The 15,498-nt window shown below is 45.1% G+C and overlaps 1 protein-coding gene across 5 annotated transcripts in view; it reads right to left on the minus strand.

Moving 5' to 3' along the window:
• Positions 1-15,498, minus strand: part of EXOC4 (exocyst complex component 4) — a 381,730-nt gene that overhangs the window by 50,247 nt on the left and 315,985 nt on the right. For all 5 annotated transcript variants that reach the window (XM_048062635.2, XM_048062633.2, XM_048062634.2 and 2 more), the window contains one exon: positions 9,914-10,069. In XM_048062635.2, coding sequence (XP_047918592.1) covers positions 9,914-10,069 — 156 coding nt within the window. The remainder of the gene's footprint in view (positions 1-9,913; positions 10,070-15,498) is intronic.

Genomic DNA, 15,498 nt, shown 5'->3' on the forward strand with positions numbered 1-15,498 from the left:
ATTTCATTTCATTCCCACAGTTACAAACCTGATCCCAGTCAATCCCCACAGCCCTTTCCCCCACCATTTACACCCTTCCCAGGCATGCAGCTGCTTTCCGTGTCTCTTTGGGGTATGTACAAATATGCAGTACTTTTAATCTTTCCTTGTAAATCATCTCTTTCAATCGCTGAAGCAATTTTGTTCATACATACATCAAAAGAAATCTCACGTGAAACTTGAGGGCTTATCACAACAAACAGACAAACAAATGATTTTGAACATTAGCCCGTGCATTATTTCGCTTATAGATAGCACCTGCTGAGAAATGATGACCAAGACAAACGTGCTTACCCCATAAAAATAAAAAATCTCTTTCAAGGTGTGTAAATGCTCCCTCCAGTCTCACACTCCATCGTTTGCATTGAGATTTAACTTTCCCAATACTCATGTCCACGAAGAACTGGTTTGGTAAACTCTTTGCATGGCAAATACCCCCAACGCTTTTGCAGGTAGGAGATGGTAGGTAGGTAGGATGAGTTTTTGAATACCGTTAGGAGAGAGAAAATCACCCAACGGTCCCTAAGTCTAATTACAATAACTCCTGGATGAAGCCAAGTACATTTTATTGAAAGACTCCAAGTGACGGCACATTTACCATGGTCCTCGGTACACTGTTCCCGTCATTAGTTGCTCTTTTTGTTACGCATTTGCATTCCACTTTCATTCAACTTTGCAAACCTCCACTTCCTGTCATTAGCTCTTTTATGAACTTACAATGAGGAATCATGCTGCTGAGCATAATAACTGCAACGAACTGCAGCAAAATAATCCCATCAGTGGCGTTTTACATACTATCTAAGCAGCTTTATTGCCAGCATCTCGCTAGATTTGTGGGACTTCACTGTCACTTGAGAAAAAAAAAAAAAAAAAGAACAACACTGAAATGGTTTTAAAATGCTCAATGGAATTCATGAAAGGCAAAAAAAATAGTTTTCATTAAAAAAAATTCTCTTTGAGGATTTTCTTCGTCTTGACAATGCAAACTATGTTGCCTTAGGCTGTATCCTGGGTGCCATGGTTTGAGAGGAACAACCTTACCTCGTGGTTGTGTTTGAAGCTCAGCCACAGGAGCATCTCCAGCTCCATGGAATAGGGCAGTGGCAGTTCAGCTGGCCTCCCTCTCCATTAGCTGGGGTTAGTTTTGATCTGTTCTGGCTACTGGAAATAGCTTAAATCCTTTCTGCACTTCAGGAAAGGCCTTAGCAAGCTTCCCTTCCTGGGCATTTGTAAGATATTAATAAGAGGCTACAGGCAAGGACAGCCTGAGCGACTCCTGTGAAGCCCAACCCAAGGCTGAACTGAATGGTCAAGCTCATAGCCAGGCTTGAGCATTTATTCTTCTGTAATGTGTGATCATTCATTCAAACAAAACATGTTACTGGCTTCTGCAGTGGCCACAAGACAGCTCACTTAGCTCTACCCACCTACAGACACCCAGATATTCTCTTCTTCTCCTGGGGAGTAGAAGACACGTCAAAGATACGCTTTTCCCACCGAAACTGAACCACTCCTCTTGATTTCCACTGTCAAATCCCACTGGCAACTGTCTTAATCACTCCAAAAAGTTAAGAAATGAAACATTTGGTGGATTTCTACCTTCGTTAACATGGCTTTCCAATACAAAATGCAGCAGAGAAAGCACTTGTTTGTGAGTCACCATCTGAGAGCTGTGAAATGCGGAGTCACGAGCATGCCGCTGCCCACAGCCGCGATTACAAGTTGGGTTGGAGCACAGGGATGGCTCTGCTGCCTTCCCACACGCCAAGAGAAAGGTTTTGGCACTGCTTTGGATGGATGCCTGTGCATGAATAATACAGTGCTTTCCGTCAGGCTGCAATCTATATAACACAAAGCAGGGCGTATTTCCTATTTTAACTCCCATACAAATCACTTTTTCTACAGAAAGCTATACTCTAAAACGCTGTTGCGACAAATGCAATTCTGACGCTCTCAAACAACAACTAAAGTTTGTGCCAAAAGGACAGCAAACGTATTTGTTTTTTTTTTTATTTAATACATATCCTTGACTGCAGAAACCTCAACGCCCTCTTTCACACGACCATCTAAACTAGGGACAACCTTCAGCAAGTAACTCTCTTCCAAACGATGACTTTAAAGGGTTCTCGTGAACTGCAATAATTTAACTTGAAGCCTGCTGTTAGCAAGTGCCTCCCTGAAGCAAACTGTTGCTATTCCAGGCGCATGCTTGAGCGACTACTCACTACATGTGTTTCTTTATTAAATTTGCAAGGCTAAACATTTAACGGTAAGGATATGAAAAAACAAATCATCTGAATGTCCAACCTTAACTCTGTATATTAGAATAGCATCTTCAGACCTTTGATTCCCGTACGGTTTTTCAGCCATACTTCTTACTTTTCTGGTTGCTTTTATACCTGTAAGTGTCTATCTAAGACAGGACCAGAGTGCATGAACTCATCTGTAACCACTTCACGCATATAATTTACAAGTTTTTGACGGTTCAGTGGGTACCTTTGGTTTGAAATACCATGGTTTTGAAAATCCAGATCCCATCCTACCTTAACTACAAAGTTTCCTTTGGATTTTGCCAAAGCTTTCCAAAAGACAAAAAAAAATCCTTCAGATTTTGTTGAGCACTCAAGCTCAACATCGAGCTGTGGAGATAACATATTTTAGAAAGCAAGAAAACCACACAACCGAGTGGTTCACGATGGAGTGTTTTATAGAACTGGAACAAAAGGCAAGGCTCCGCTCTCCTGCAGGTAATTCAGGTATGTATATAGCGATGCTCAAGGTTAATATTGGTTAATTGGTTAATATTACATATCAGCTACACCGTGAACAAAGAAAATTCAAGTATATTTCTTCACTGTCCAGCTGCTCCTTTGTCGGAGCTCACTCTTCGTTGTAACTGTATTTGATGCTGGTGCCACAACACTTCATCGCCTTTTGGTCTCAGTTCCCATGGGATTTATACGTGCTTCAATAGGGTTCACTCTTAACTCTCTGCTTTGTCAGACAAGGCCAGCTGCGCCAGCTACGTCCTTGGATTAACAAAGTACTTCACTTTGCTTCCCTTTGTTAAGCCATCCATTTATATATATTTTTTTCCAATACCGTGACCAGCAATGTATCAGCACTAGATCCATTCTGTTCCCGTGGATACTGTCTGGGATGCACAGCGCATCCTTGGTACCAGCAGGGATGGGGAGAAGTCGGGGTCCTGGTTTCCAAAAGGAGTCTTCTGCAGACAGACTGGTTTCCCCCTCCTCTCCTCCAGAAAGCAGGAGCACTGGTGATGCATTTACGGGATGAGTTGTTGATAAAATTAAACAGCCTATTGAGCTAAACTGACTGGAAACACAGGGACTGATGACAGTAGATGAGACTTCCCCTCATCTCTATTTCAGCCTATACATGGGAGGACGGGAAACTCGTACACTAGGGAAAAAAGGCCAGGGAAGAGCATATGTGATAAATGGGGATGACCTGGGCTACTTTTAAGGCGCTCTGCCCGTGCCAGAGCAGGGCTGAAAAGCAGCCAAATGTCCGCATCAATACTGCAGAATGAGGAAGGAGGTCTCTGGTGTACCCTTGGCAGCAGCTTTACGTTCACTTACTGCTCCTCTCCTTTTTCTCTGCCAAGAAATTAGCTTCAATTATCCCTTCTGCAAATAAGGCCAAGGAAACAGCTCACTGGGAGGGAGCGTGGAGCTGCAGGAGGAGGTGGGACACCAAGAGAACCCCCTGGGAGTCCCCCCAGGAACACACTGACCTGATGAGGACCTCCTGTCCTCTCTCAAACCCTCCTGACCACAGACCTCAGAGGGATCCTTTCCATTGAGCATCAGATGCTCGTAGAGGAGAAGCAACAAAATGGATTTAAACCACAGCAGAAAGCAGCAGGCAGAGCTGTGCCTGTACAGGAAATATCCTAAAATTATCTGTTGAACTGAGAACAGGACAAAGATAATTTGTTTTCTATCCCTGCATTTTAGCCATAGAGTCAGCTTGGGGAATGCGCTCAAAAACTGTAGATAGTAACTACACAGGCAGACAGATTTCCCCTGAACCAAATCAAAGAAATTCCTATTATGTTCTTATTTATAAAGAAAGAGAGAAAAAAAAAAGTGGTTTGTTTCTTCATCTCGCACCAGAATTTGTTCAACAGTCATCAAGAAATTGTGCGAGTACCAAAACAAATAACCCACGTGGGCTTTTCCTGCAAAAGGAAACCCTCGGAAATGATTCGCTGCCGCAAGAACAATAAAACCCGGCCCAGCCGCATTTCTACAGAAGCTGTGGTTTCACTCGTTTCAAAGGTTCGGCACCTGAAGGTATTTTAAAAATTCAGCACATGAGGACATTTTTTTCGCAGCGCATCCAAACAGCATTGTAGCCGTGATGAAAAGATGCTGCAGAGCATCCTCAGTGGATATAAATTCACGCTGCCAACCTAAGGTACTCAGTTTTAAAGGACTGAAGATCTAGCCCAGCCTAAAAACGACCCAGATTTGAGGTTCACCGGGATTTGCAGAGCCTCAACAACACTTTGTGCATCTCTATTAGGGACCAGCGCGATCGGCGCCAGCACTCCCAGGCAGCTCCAAATCTCTGCTGAGAGGTCGCAACACCGCCGAAAAGCAGACAGCGCTAATTGACAATTTTAAGCTGTAACATCACGCGCCATCGTCTCGCTTAAATTTATTTGAATATTCTGGTCTTGTTAGGTTTGTATTATATAATTTATCACAGCAGACAGGGAAGTGTCTCGGAGTATATTGTGTAGCTCTAATGATGTGATTTAACGATATTAAATCTTGTTAAAGCAGGAGCTGGTGTTAAAGCTCTGTGAAGGAGCTGAAGCTCCGTGTCCCTGCTCTGCCTTCCCTCCCCATCCCTGCCACGCAGTGTAGGGGTACCCAGAAAGGGACCTTGGCAGAGCTGAGCACTGCTGCACTCCTTTCAATAGATATTGAACTCTGTAGGATAAATCAATCTGAAGCTGGGAGATTCTTCCTGGATTCAGGTCCAGTACACACATAACCGTCAACTGCCCCCTCCTCAAACTAATGAAAAACCCCAAACCCAGCCCAAATGCCCCCAGACTTCTTTGTCTTCATAAGACAAAGGGAAGCAGGAGGGAAATTCTCAGATAAGAAGTGCCCTGTGAAGATCCAGGAGCTCACTCTATTTTATGCCTCTCACATGAAATTCTTGACAGCAACAGGATTCAGCATCAGTTGTGCTCATGATGAGGCCATTTAGACACGTTTTTCTTAAGATCCAAGAAGAGATCTAGAAACTCATTTCATAGAAAGGAGCAGACTGTCATCAAATGGAAATGACTCACACCTACAGCACACCCAGATTCATTGTCCCAGTGGAGGAAAAATGTCGACAGAGTCTGCTGCCAATCTTCCAAGACCATCCTTTCCCCCTTTAGAAGTATTGTAAATACAAGAAATAGAGCCTGGGAAGTTGGAGAGGGAGGCCTTTTATTTTAAAGAGAGAAAGGAACAAGGAAAGAGAGACAGGAAAGCCACAACTGAAAATGGGAAGGAAATCTAAGAGGTAAAGAAAGGGAACATCCATCCATGAAACACCAGGGCTTCAGGCATCAAAAGACAATAAAATTAATGGAAAGCTCCAAATCTAACGTGACAAAAAACACCCACCAGACAGCAGATGGAGCAACCTAAGATTTAGCTTTTGACTAAAACCTTCACTGGTACCTCCCGGCTGCCAGAGAGGTGGAAGAAGGGGAGAACACCCTACCCCAAGCTAGGACCTGAACTCCATGCTCCCGTCATTGTGGCTCCCGATTTTGCACGAAGGAAGGACTTGAAGGCCCAGAGCAAATTGTCCCAACTCATTCCCAGTTTTGCAGACTGTTTATTTATGTAACGGAAAATTTTAAGCACGTCAATCCCTTTGGAAGCAGTTGAAGCAATTCAAGCTGTGATAGGAGCAGCTGATGAACTTGCACGACACTCAGGATTTCAGCCCCAAAACTGGAGGGTATGTTTCTTGCTCCTGCCACACTTTCTGGTGGGACGTTTAGTCTATCCCTGTTTTTATCCTTTAGCCTGACATTTTTGTCTTGTCCAACAGTGAAACATCTCCAACGTAGTCCCAAATCTGCAAGCAGGCTCCAGTTTTACACTGGAAGTACTGGCAGGGGACAGCATTGCCTAAATCAAGGGAAGAGAAGAGATCCTATTAAGCAGGGATAGTGTAACTGTCCTGACCGATGCCATTTGGGAGAATTTGGTGAAGGATCTGCTCTTGCACAGGTATCCTGTTCGAATATACCTCTTCCTTTTGGTGCGGAGCGACTGAGGATGAACATCTGCAGGTGAATGGGAGATGCAGCAGGCAGCTGGAGCACTCTGCAGGCAGGGTTATCCTCATAAGAAAAACAGAAGCAGCGAAAAGAAAAGGCCTGTGGTACATGGAGACACTGAGAATAGGGTTTTTAAATTGCTACAACAGCTGTAGCCTGAGAATCTGATCCCAGGTTTGGTATTCAGGAGCCTGCTGGAGTCAAAAGGTGAGAGGAAATGGAATCCTCCTAACACAGATCTGGTATCTCTGATCTGCAACCATAATAATCTGCGTTGGGGGGTGATGTTCAGACCACCTCGGGGTTTTCAGGCAGATGTGTTGCCCCATGAATTGCCAACATAGCTTCCTCAGCTCCCCAGACATGTCGGGTGCAACGTGTCCTTAGCCCCTGCCACCCCTTCTGCTGCAGAGCTGCACTGGAAACCAGGAATTTCTGCTATAACTCAGGTGTGACCAGATCTGAAGCTCTTTTTACATTGCTTTCCTTCGTCAAAGGCAAACCTGGAAATGATACATCTCTGGGTTTTATCACCAACATATCTGATTCAGTAATGAACTGAAGGCTAACCTTTATAAAGCGATAAGGGCAGCATATTTCACACTCGCCCCAGTGCCAAATAGCCTTCAGAGCTTTAAAAACTAATTATACGAATAGAGGCATGACTTTTCTTTTCCTTTCTCCCCTTGCCAAGTTCTGAGCTACTATAATATGCTCAATCAGGTCCCTTTGTCTGGCCAACCACACCAGAATATTAATGGAGAGATTCTGCTAGTAGCTTACCCTGCCTTTTGACATCTATTCGCAAAAGAGATAGTGGCAGGTTAAGACAACAGAATCAATCACTGTCAACACAGATATGCATGAGGGTGTTTTTTTTTTTTGCAAAGGCACTGCATTTGGATTCTTCCTTTTAATTAAACAAATGAGTTACAGGAAACCCAAGGAGGCGGACGAAAAAAAAACAGTGCACTGATGGCTCTTCCTGCCACAATCCAAAAGCTAGTGGCAAACTTTCAAGACCTATTTAATTCAGCAGTGTTCGTAAAGGGATGCTGCTGAGTAGTTCGAGCCTTGCCGTCAGCCCTGTTTTATGTCCGGACAGAACATGCTCCCACGTTTCACCAAGCTTAAACCTTCCTTTCCAGCAAAAGGACGCTTAGTCCTGTCCCTGCTAGCTGAGGAGCTGGGTCGGTGAACGCAGGTGGGTTTCTACGTGTCGGTGTTTTAAATAGCTTGGATGGCTCAAGTGAGAACAAAATGAACTCTCAAAGGCTCTCTCATCACAGAGATGACCCTAACCAAGATATTAATTGGGCAAAGACCCATTTCCCTTTGGCTCCGCAGCAGCCTTCAGGCAGTGATAGCTAAGGCAGAATTATTCCCAATTCTTCAGCGGTGCCAAGAGGGAGAGAAAGAAGCAACAGAGGCAAAGAAATCTTGTTCCTTTGTATTAGGAGCAAGTCTCTGAAAAAAAGTGTGCTTAAGTGGAAAGAAGATGACAAAAAATTGGACAAGCAATTAATTTTATTTTGAAGCTTTCAGGAGAGACCTATTCAACCATGCACAGATTCTTGGAGAAGTTTATAAGCCATGTCGCTTACCATCAATGGCTAAAACTGGCCCAGACCAATTATTATCATTTAAATTAATGCTACAGGAGCATTCAAACAGCACTCTGAGGAACTGGGGCTTAATACATGATGCTCTGTGCAAACAGATAGTGAGAAAAGATCTTTGTTCTAACATCTAGGCTAAAAAAAAGGCAGAGTACAGGAGCTTTTCTCAGGGAATTCAATGTAGATGACCTAATAGGGCTTTCTATTCTAACATCTCTGATACAATTGCAAAAAATACTTCAATTAATGGATAGTAAAATGACAATACTGGAATAAAATGCACATTAGGAGCGAAATACTGGCACTGCTATCATCAGACTGAGCTTGGCCATACGATTTAGCCTGGCCAGGTATTTATGCTAGCAGGTTACACTCAGCCAGCGGTACCCAGCTCTGTATCCACGGGAGCTCTGGTGTCCCATGCTGATGGCTCAGAAATCACAGAAGGAGCCAGGAGGGCATCCCAGCACCCTCCCATGCCAAGAAACAAAGGAGAAATCTGATGGCAAAGATGGAAGTTGGGACCAGCTTTCCACATCTCAAAAAAAGAAAAAACACAAAGACCTCAAGGGCTTTGCAGACGATTCTGTGATTCTATGATTCTTCCAGTGTCACTGAAGACTTTTTAAAACACTGGTGATGCTGATTGCCATACCTACTGCAGTACCTACAGCAGTAAAAGCAAGCATTTCTGTGACTAGATGTATTTTGTACTTTTTGTCGTTCCTCTCTCTAGACTGCATCATCTTTATGTTATTGTGCTTGCAGTCAGTGAATAACTAAAATGACAATCTGGGCAAATTAGACTTTAATTTTCAACAGCTTCACTTACTCCTACTGTTTTATAGCCAAATGCCAATCAAGGATGTAATGAATAGTGATGGGGATGTGTAGACAAGCTTTTTGACTCGCTGGAATGACAAAAAGGGCCCGTTTCTTCAGGATGAGCCAATGATTCAAAGACTAAGCGATTTACAGTGTGCAAGGAAAGGCAATCTGCCCGTGTACAGGCTTCCACTTGCCTAAAAAGAAAAGGTGGAAACAATCTTGTTTGGATACAGAAAGTTGCCTCTGCACGAATCCCCTCTGGAAGTACCACTGCTTTTCAAGACCAGTGAACTCTTGGCCGTCCTTAATAGCTGCTGGGCTCAGGATGGAGGTGAAACACCACAGGATCCCAGCTCAAACAGAGGGCAGCTGTGGTGACAACGCCAGCTCTGGGAATCCCTGCCCAGTACAGTCAGTTGTCCCCACTATTAGGTCACAGACTGGTGCTCTCTGTACTGCATGGGTCACCAGGGTTGCACCATCAAGCACCACGAGGATCTGCCTGAATGAAAAACAACCCTTTCATCCCTTCCCCAATCCCAGCCACTTTCCTGACTTGTTTCACAAGCACGATTCTTCAAAGAGCTGCGCCTGAACAAGCAGGAATAGTCAAGAAGTGCAGGAAAGCAGTACGCTGGCGCTGCCACTGAAGCCTCCTTGCTGACCCATGGCCTCCCTCTCTTCTGTTCCTCTTGCATCAGAGCAGAAGCTCCACTTTCTTCTTTCTCTTGAAGGATAAAGAGCTGCAGGATGGTTTAGCTATCAATCCATTGTGAAACGGGCGCTGACAAACACAGCCCAGAAACGTCTCCAAAACAGCACATTTCCCTAATGGTTTCTTGTTACCATCAGCAGAACGAAACACAGGCAACGTGCAGGAAATTCTCAGTTCAGCGAAGCTGGTGCCTTCACATAAAGGCACGTGGACTTAAGTTTTATTACTCCACTCAAGGAAAAAACCACATCTCAAACTCTTCTCATGCCTGAAGACACAACAGCTACGCAGACATCGTAATTACTTTGTTTCCAGCACATTTTACCATTTTTTGCGCAGTCTTTAAAACCCTTTTACAGCTTGGGCTATAAAATGTTTTACCTTATAAAGTCTTCCTCCTCTTCTCTCTTGGGTCTCAGTTGCTTGGGCTGAGCCATGTTGCTCCAGTTGGGCAGGGATTTCAGGAGCCTGCTAATATCGTCGTCTTTAGCCCAGGAGGCGCTGATCACCAGCTTTTCGTCCGACTGCACGATGCTCCTATGGGAAACCAGCAGCAATCACATCAGTGCAAAGCACAGAATCAAAGAATCATAGAATATCCCGAGTTGGAAGGGACCCACAAGGATCATCGAGTCCAACTCCTGGCACCACACAGGTCTAACCAAAAATTCAGAACATATGACTGAGAGCACAGTCCAAATGCTTCTTAAACTCTGACAGGCTTGGTGCAATGACTACATCCCTTGGGAGCCTGTTTCAGTGTGCGACAACCCTCTCGGTGAAGAACCTCTTCCTGATGACCAGCCTGAACCTCCCCTGCTTCAGCTTGACACCATTCCCTCAGGCCCTGTCACTGGTCACTAAAGAGAACAGATCAGCGCCTGCCCCTCCGCTCCCCCTCGTGAGGAAGCTGTAGGCCGCCATGAGGCCTCCCCTCAGCCTCCTCTTCTCCAGGCTGAACAGGCCTGGTGACCTCAGCCGCTCCTCGTACGTCTTCCCCTCTAGGCCCCTCTAGGCCCTTCACCGTCTTTGTAGCCCTTCTCTGGACACTCTCCAATAGTTTCACGTCCTTACACAGCAAACCACACTCTTCACATGATTCCACACTTATTAATTCAAATCGCTGTCACATACAAATGTGCAAACCACACGGTATTAGAGAATGGGTCCAAAAATTAATTCAGCAAATAGGTGGAGGGCACAGCAATACAAGTGGACACGATACCTCTTCTCGCAGATAACTAGGGATAGGACTAGAGGGAATGGCCTCGAGTTGTGCCAGGGGAGGTTCAGGTTGGAAATTAGGAGACATTTCTGCTCAGAAAGAGCGGTCAGGCATTGGGACGGGTTGCCCAGGGAGGTGGTGGAGTCACCGTCCCTGGGGGTGTTCAAGGAGAGGTTGGACATGGTGCCTGGGGACATGGTTTAGTGGGTGACATTGGTGGTAGGGGGATGGTTGGACCAGATGATCTTGGAGGTCTTTTCCAACCCTAATGATTCTGTGTTTCTATGATACAAATTCCTCTCAGGCTCACAACTCTTGATGCACTTTGACAGAGTCCCTCAGGGGATAAATGGCCACATTGTCCCCTACCTTGAAATCACCCAACTTACTATCATTTACACAACCGGAGGAGGTCATCCTGTGCTACGAGAGTGAGGAGGTAGTTTCTCTACACCTCATTTGTTCTCTGCAATCTCAACCGAGCCCGCCAGCCGCTGCTGATTGTGCTGTGCCTGCAATGTGGAAACCTGCCCAGGCAGACCTGGGTGGAAGCCACCAGCTCACCGCACTCCAGCTGGCCCCGCTTGGGGAGCAGGTCTGAAGCAAGGAAAGGAAATGCAGGGTCCCAAATCTTCTCTCCGGTCATCCAAAACATCTGATAATAGTTTTCAGCTGAGTCGTACGTACGTGTGAAATCGAATCAAAGATCACAGCATATTCCAATTACGAAGATTTCCCGTTTAATATTTTTGGCAACGTAAGTAATCTGAAATCCTCACCGGCAATTGCAGGAGACAAAAGGGATGCTCTGCGTGGAGGAGTCAATTAGCTGCCTATTTTTTGAGTTGGGATTGCTCATGAACAACCATGAGCACACACAGCATAGTGCTTTTCCATGCTTCCTATTTCACCAGCACACCGGTGAGCTGAGAGTCCTCTCCCTCTCTCGGGTTTTTGGTAAACTGCAAGGATTTGGGAAGGGTTTTTCACCCTCTTAGAGAAGGTAAGTGGGAATTAGGGGTACTGGTGTTTCCTTTTACGTCCTTTCACCAGTTTCGTTCACTGGCAAGCCTCATGGTGACCAACTGGGCTGCTTCTCCAGCCCAAGAAGAAGCAGATGTCCCCTGTCCGCATCACTCACAGCAAGAGCATGGTGGTGCCCTCTCCAACAGGCAGCAGTGGGATTTTTTTTTTTTGCCTTCTCTAATAGGAATATGGGAAACCCACTGAAAAAAAACACAGTATAGCGTGACTTGAGAGATGAAGCATATGAAAAGACAAGGTCTCAGAAGCCCTGTTCCTACAGAGAGGCTTAGCTGCAGATTGACAACACAATCAGTATCTCCACCATGCTCCAAGAGACGGATCAGCTTCTACTAAGCAAAAATACATAAAACACACCTGTGTTTGCCCCTCAGACACCCACCACCCCTTGCTCACAACACTTCAAGGCATCCAGAAGTAATGCATCTTTGCTGTGCCCTACAACGGTAGGGGCTGGCAAGGTGCAAACACTGGATAGATGTTTTTCTGTTGCTGTCCCCCAGACAAAGCGGCTTCGCCAAAGAGGGCAGAAACTTTGAGGATGGAAAAGATGCGGAGGTTCAATGCTGGCTCTGTCAACTGAGAGTCGCTGGGTGCTGCAGTATGGACGTGTCTGTGCTGGCTCAACCCACGTCAGCTCAACCTGGACCTCACCGGGGCATTTACTGGGCTGAGCACTTCTGGATGGCACACACGATGGTCATGGGATGGTCATGGGGCACACAGATGGTCAGAGCTCGCTGCCATTCAGATGGTGATTTTGGGAAGGGTTATATAATAAAGACCCTGAAGGTTTCTGAAGGGTTACGTGGATTAACCAGTCTCATTTTAAATTAACTGAAAGGCATGTTTTGTCAATAAATAGAAATAAAAGTAACAACACACTGAGTATATGTGTTTGGAAGAGGAAAAGGGTGAAAATGGCATTGAGATAGGAGCCAACACTGATTTATCGTGAAACCGAGATGACTTCTTTTCCCACCAGCGCGGAGCAACCTATCACTCCTTTCACCTGCCACCAAGAAAACAACCTCTGCTCAGTAAGTACACAGGACTTGTGAAAATGAATTTGTCACATGCACTTACATACAAATTTTCCTTATCTTTAAATTTCATGTTCGATCTGCCACAGACAGAAAAGAACGAATTCTGTTTCCAGCCACAGAAGACCTCGGCATCAAAATATCAATTTGGCCTTCTGCTGCTATTAGGAACTCAGTGTTTTTCCGTTTATGAAAAAAGGGATCTGCTCAACACCCTGGAAAAAAAACATTCCACCAGAATCTCTGACATCTGAGCTGGAAAAACTGAATTTGATGATATTTGGCCATTTCTCTGCCAAGGCAGGACAACTGTTCCACTGAATATATTAGTCAGTGCTTTGTCCTTTCCAGATTTAAATGACTGAAGTAATAGACTCCTTCCCTTGGGAGTCTATTTCACAGATGAACAAATCTAACTCTTGGACAAAAAAAAAAAACAAAAAAACCAATACTGTGCTCATGTTTTACTTTACTCAGTTTCATCCCATTACTCCCCGTTATTTTCCCTTATAGCAGCCTCAGTACTCGGCCTCTGTACTCAATTATTTACAGCGGTATCGTAGCCCTTCAGATGTCTACGCATGAAAGTCATCTTTGGGAATCTTCTGGTGGAGTCAGAAGAGAGAGCTACCTTTCTGTTTTATGATCCTTAGCATCTGCTGGCCTCAAAAACCCTACTGCTTTCTGGAATGGGTGGCAGGGGAGGGGAAACGGGAGTCCATTTGGCCGCTATAGCAAGTTCCAGACTGAGCTGGGTGTCCTTGCTCTTCTAGGGCCAGTATTTTCCAAGAGCCTATCTCACACGATTCCTACTTTTCTTACCTTTTGGTGATGTTTTTACTCATGGGACCGAGTGCCACTGGAGACCTTGTCAGAATTCTCCATTTAAATCAAAAGGGTGCTTCTACTTGATCAGTGCTGGGACACCGCCACTTCCACATGGGTCCCTCTGAACTATTTCCCCATTCTTTCCCACAGTTGCAACACCTCCTAATATTTATTGACAGGTTGGTTTTACTCCAACCACCCCCTCATTAAGAAAGATGTTAAACAAGGCGGAACATACCCTGATCTCCGTTAGAAGCCCAGCTTTCACCATCAGTTACAGACACCTTTTTCCCCACCTTTTCTTTCTAACATCTCAGCCAGTTTTCTGCCTCCATAACTTCCTATCAATGTCAACCTAATTCGGGTCCTCGAGTCAATTATCACAAGGTAGGATGACATGTTTTAGTACAGCTCAGAGTGCTTCCTTCCAAACACCCCCTTCTCCCAAAGTCCTACGCGATTACTCCTGCTGCCGTAATAGGGTTACTTGCCACCACCAGTGCCATAATCAGCTAATTAATTCACAGCTCAACGGGCCAAGGAAGATGCCATCTGTTTGTACCCAGCTTTCGGGACTGGGGAGGGAATAGGTGAATGCTTGCACGGGTGATGGCACATGTGCAAGAGGCTTTGCCCCTCCACAGCTCAGTGGTTTTTATCCAGAAAACATCTGCTGGTGGGAATGGTCCCAGGTTGGCACCGCTGACCCCTGAGCTGGGGGCAGAGCGATGGAGAACGTCTCCAGACACAGCTGGGGATCAAGGCTTTTCATTAGGAAAACATCTGTGGGCCACAGGAGCTAATTGCACTCTGCTGCCTTGTGCCAGTCGTTTTTGGGAATGATTTTTTCTCCCTGGGTATTTTTCCACGCTGAGCTCTGCTCACATTGCTAAGAGTTTAAAAGAAGAGCGCTCAGCATGTGCCAGGTACCTGACGGCCTGAGGGCGACAGACCCCTGCCTGGAAAGCTTCTAGATCCAAAAAGACACTTACAAATCAAAAAGTTAACATAAGAAGGAGAAGATACCAGTAAGAAGTATTAAACTGAGTGGAAAGAGTGCTTCTTTGGAACTTGAGAAATCCTGTTGTGACTGCAGAGCCTGGATAAATCCATCTGCTCCTCATTTCCTTATCTATTAAAAAGGGGTTTTGTTTTATTTTGGCTGGCTGGAAACGTGTCTTTTTTTTTTTTTTTTCCTTCCTTTCTTTTACCCCGTTTTACCCCACCTTGTTTCACAAACTTAGCTGAGACAGTTCAGCCAGGAGGCTGGTCACCATAAGCTGTCTTCCTAGCTGGTAGAGGCTGCTGCTCACCTCCAGACAGCCGAGCCATGTTTGAATTAAGGCGAGTCACTCTTTGGAGGTGTCCATCTCGTTTTGCAGACTGGAGAGAGTCAATTGCGGGACTTAATTCAGACTCTTCAAACAGGTTGAAAAAAGCATGAGAAAATACTTGTTCAGTGGAGATGGGATGAAGAAAGACTGATAAAAAGCAGGTGGACACACAGGACAGAGCCTAAGGTTGGACAAGAAAATAAGATGCAACTTCAACGTGAACTTAACTAGAAATGGGATAAATTACTGTAGAAGGACACGGAGAGAGATTCATTTTAGACCTCAAAACAGCAAAGCTTTTCTGAGAAGGGTGCTGGCACAAGGCTAAAAAGAAAGGCTAATGTTAACTTGAACTGGTCAGATTTTATCCCATCCCTACAGTTCCTTGCGTGGCCTTTCAGTACCTCCCAAATCCCAGTAAAAATGGTTTAACTACTGGCTTAACTCAGGAGTAGAGCTCCTTTCCCAGAAATCTGTTTTCCCAGAAATCTG

The sequence above is a fragment of the Anser cygnoides genome, chromosome 1 (assembly GCF_040182565.1).
Source record: "Anser cygnoides isolate HZ-2024a breed goose chromosome 1, Taihu_goose_T2T_genome, whole genome shotgun sequence".
Taxonomy (NCBI): Eukaryota; Metazoa; Chordata; class Aves; order Anseriformes; family Anatidae; genus Anser; species Anser cygnoides.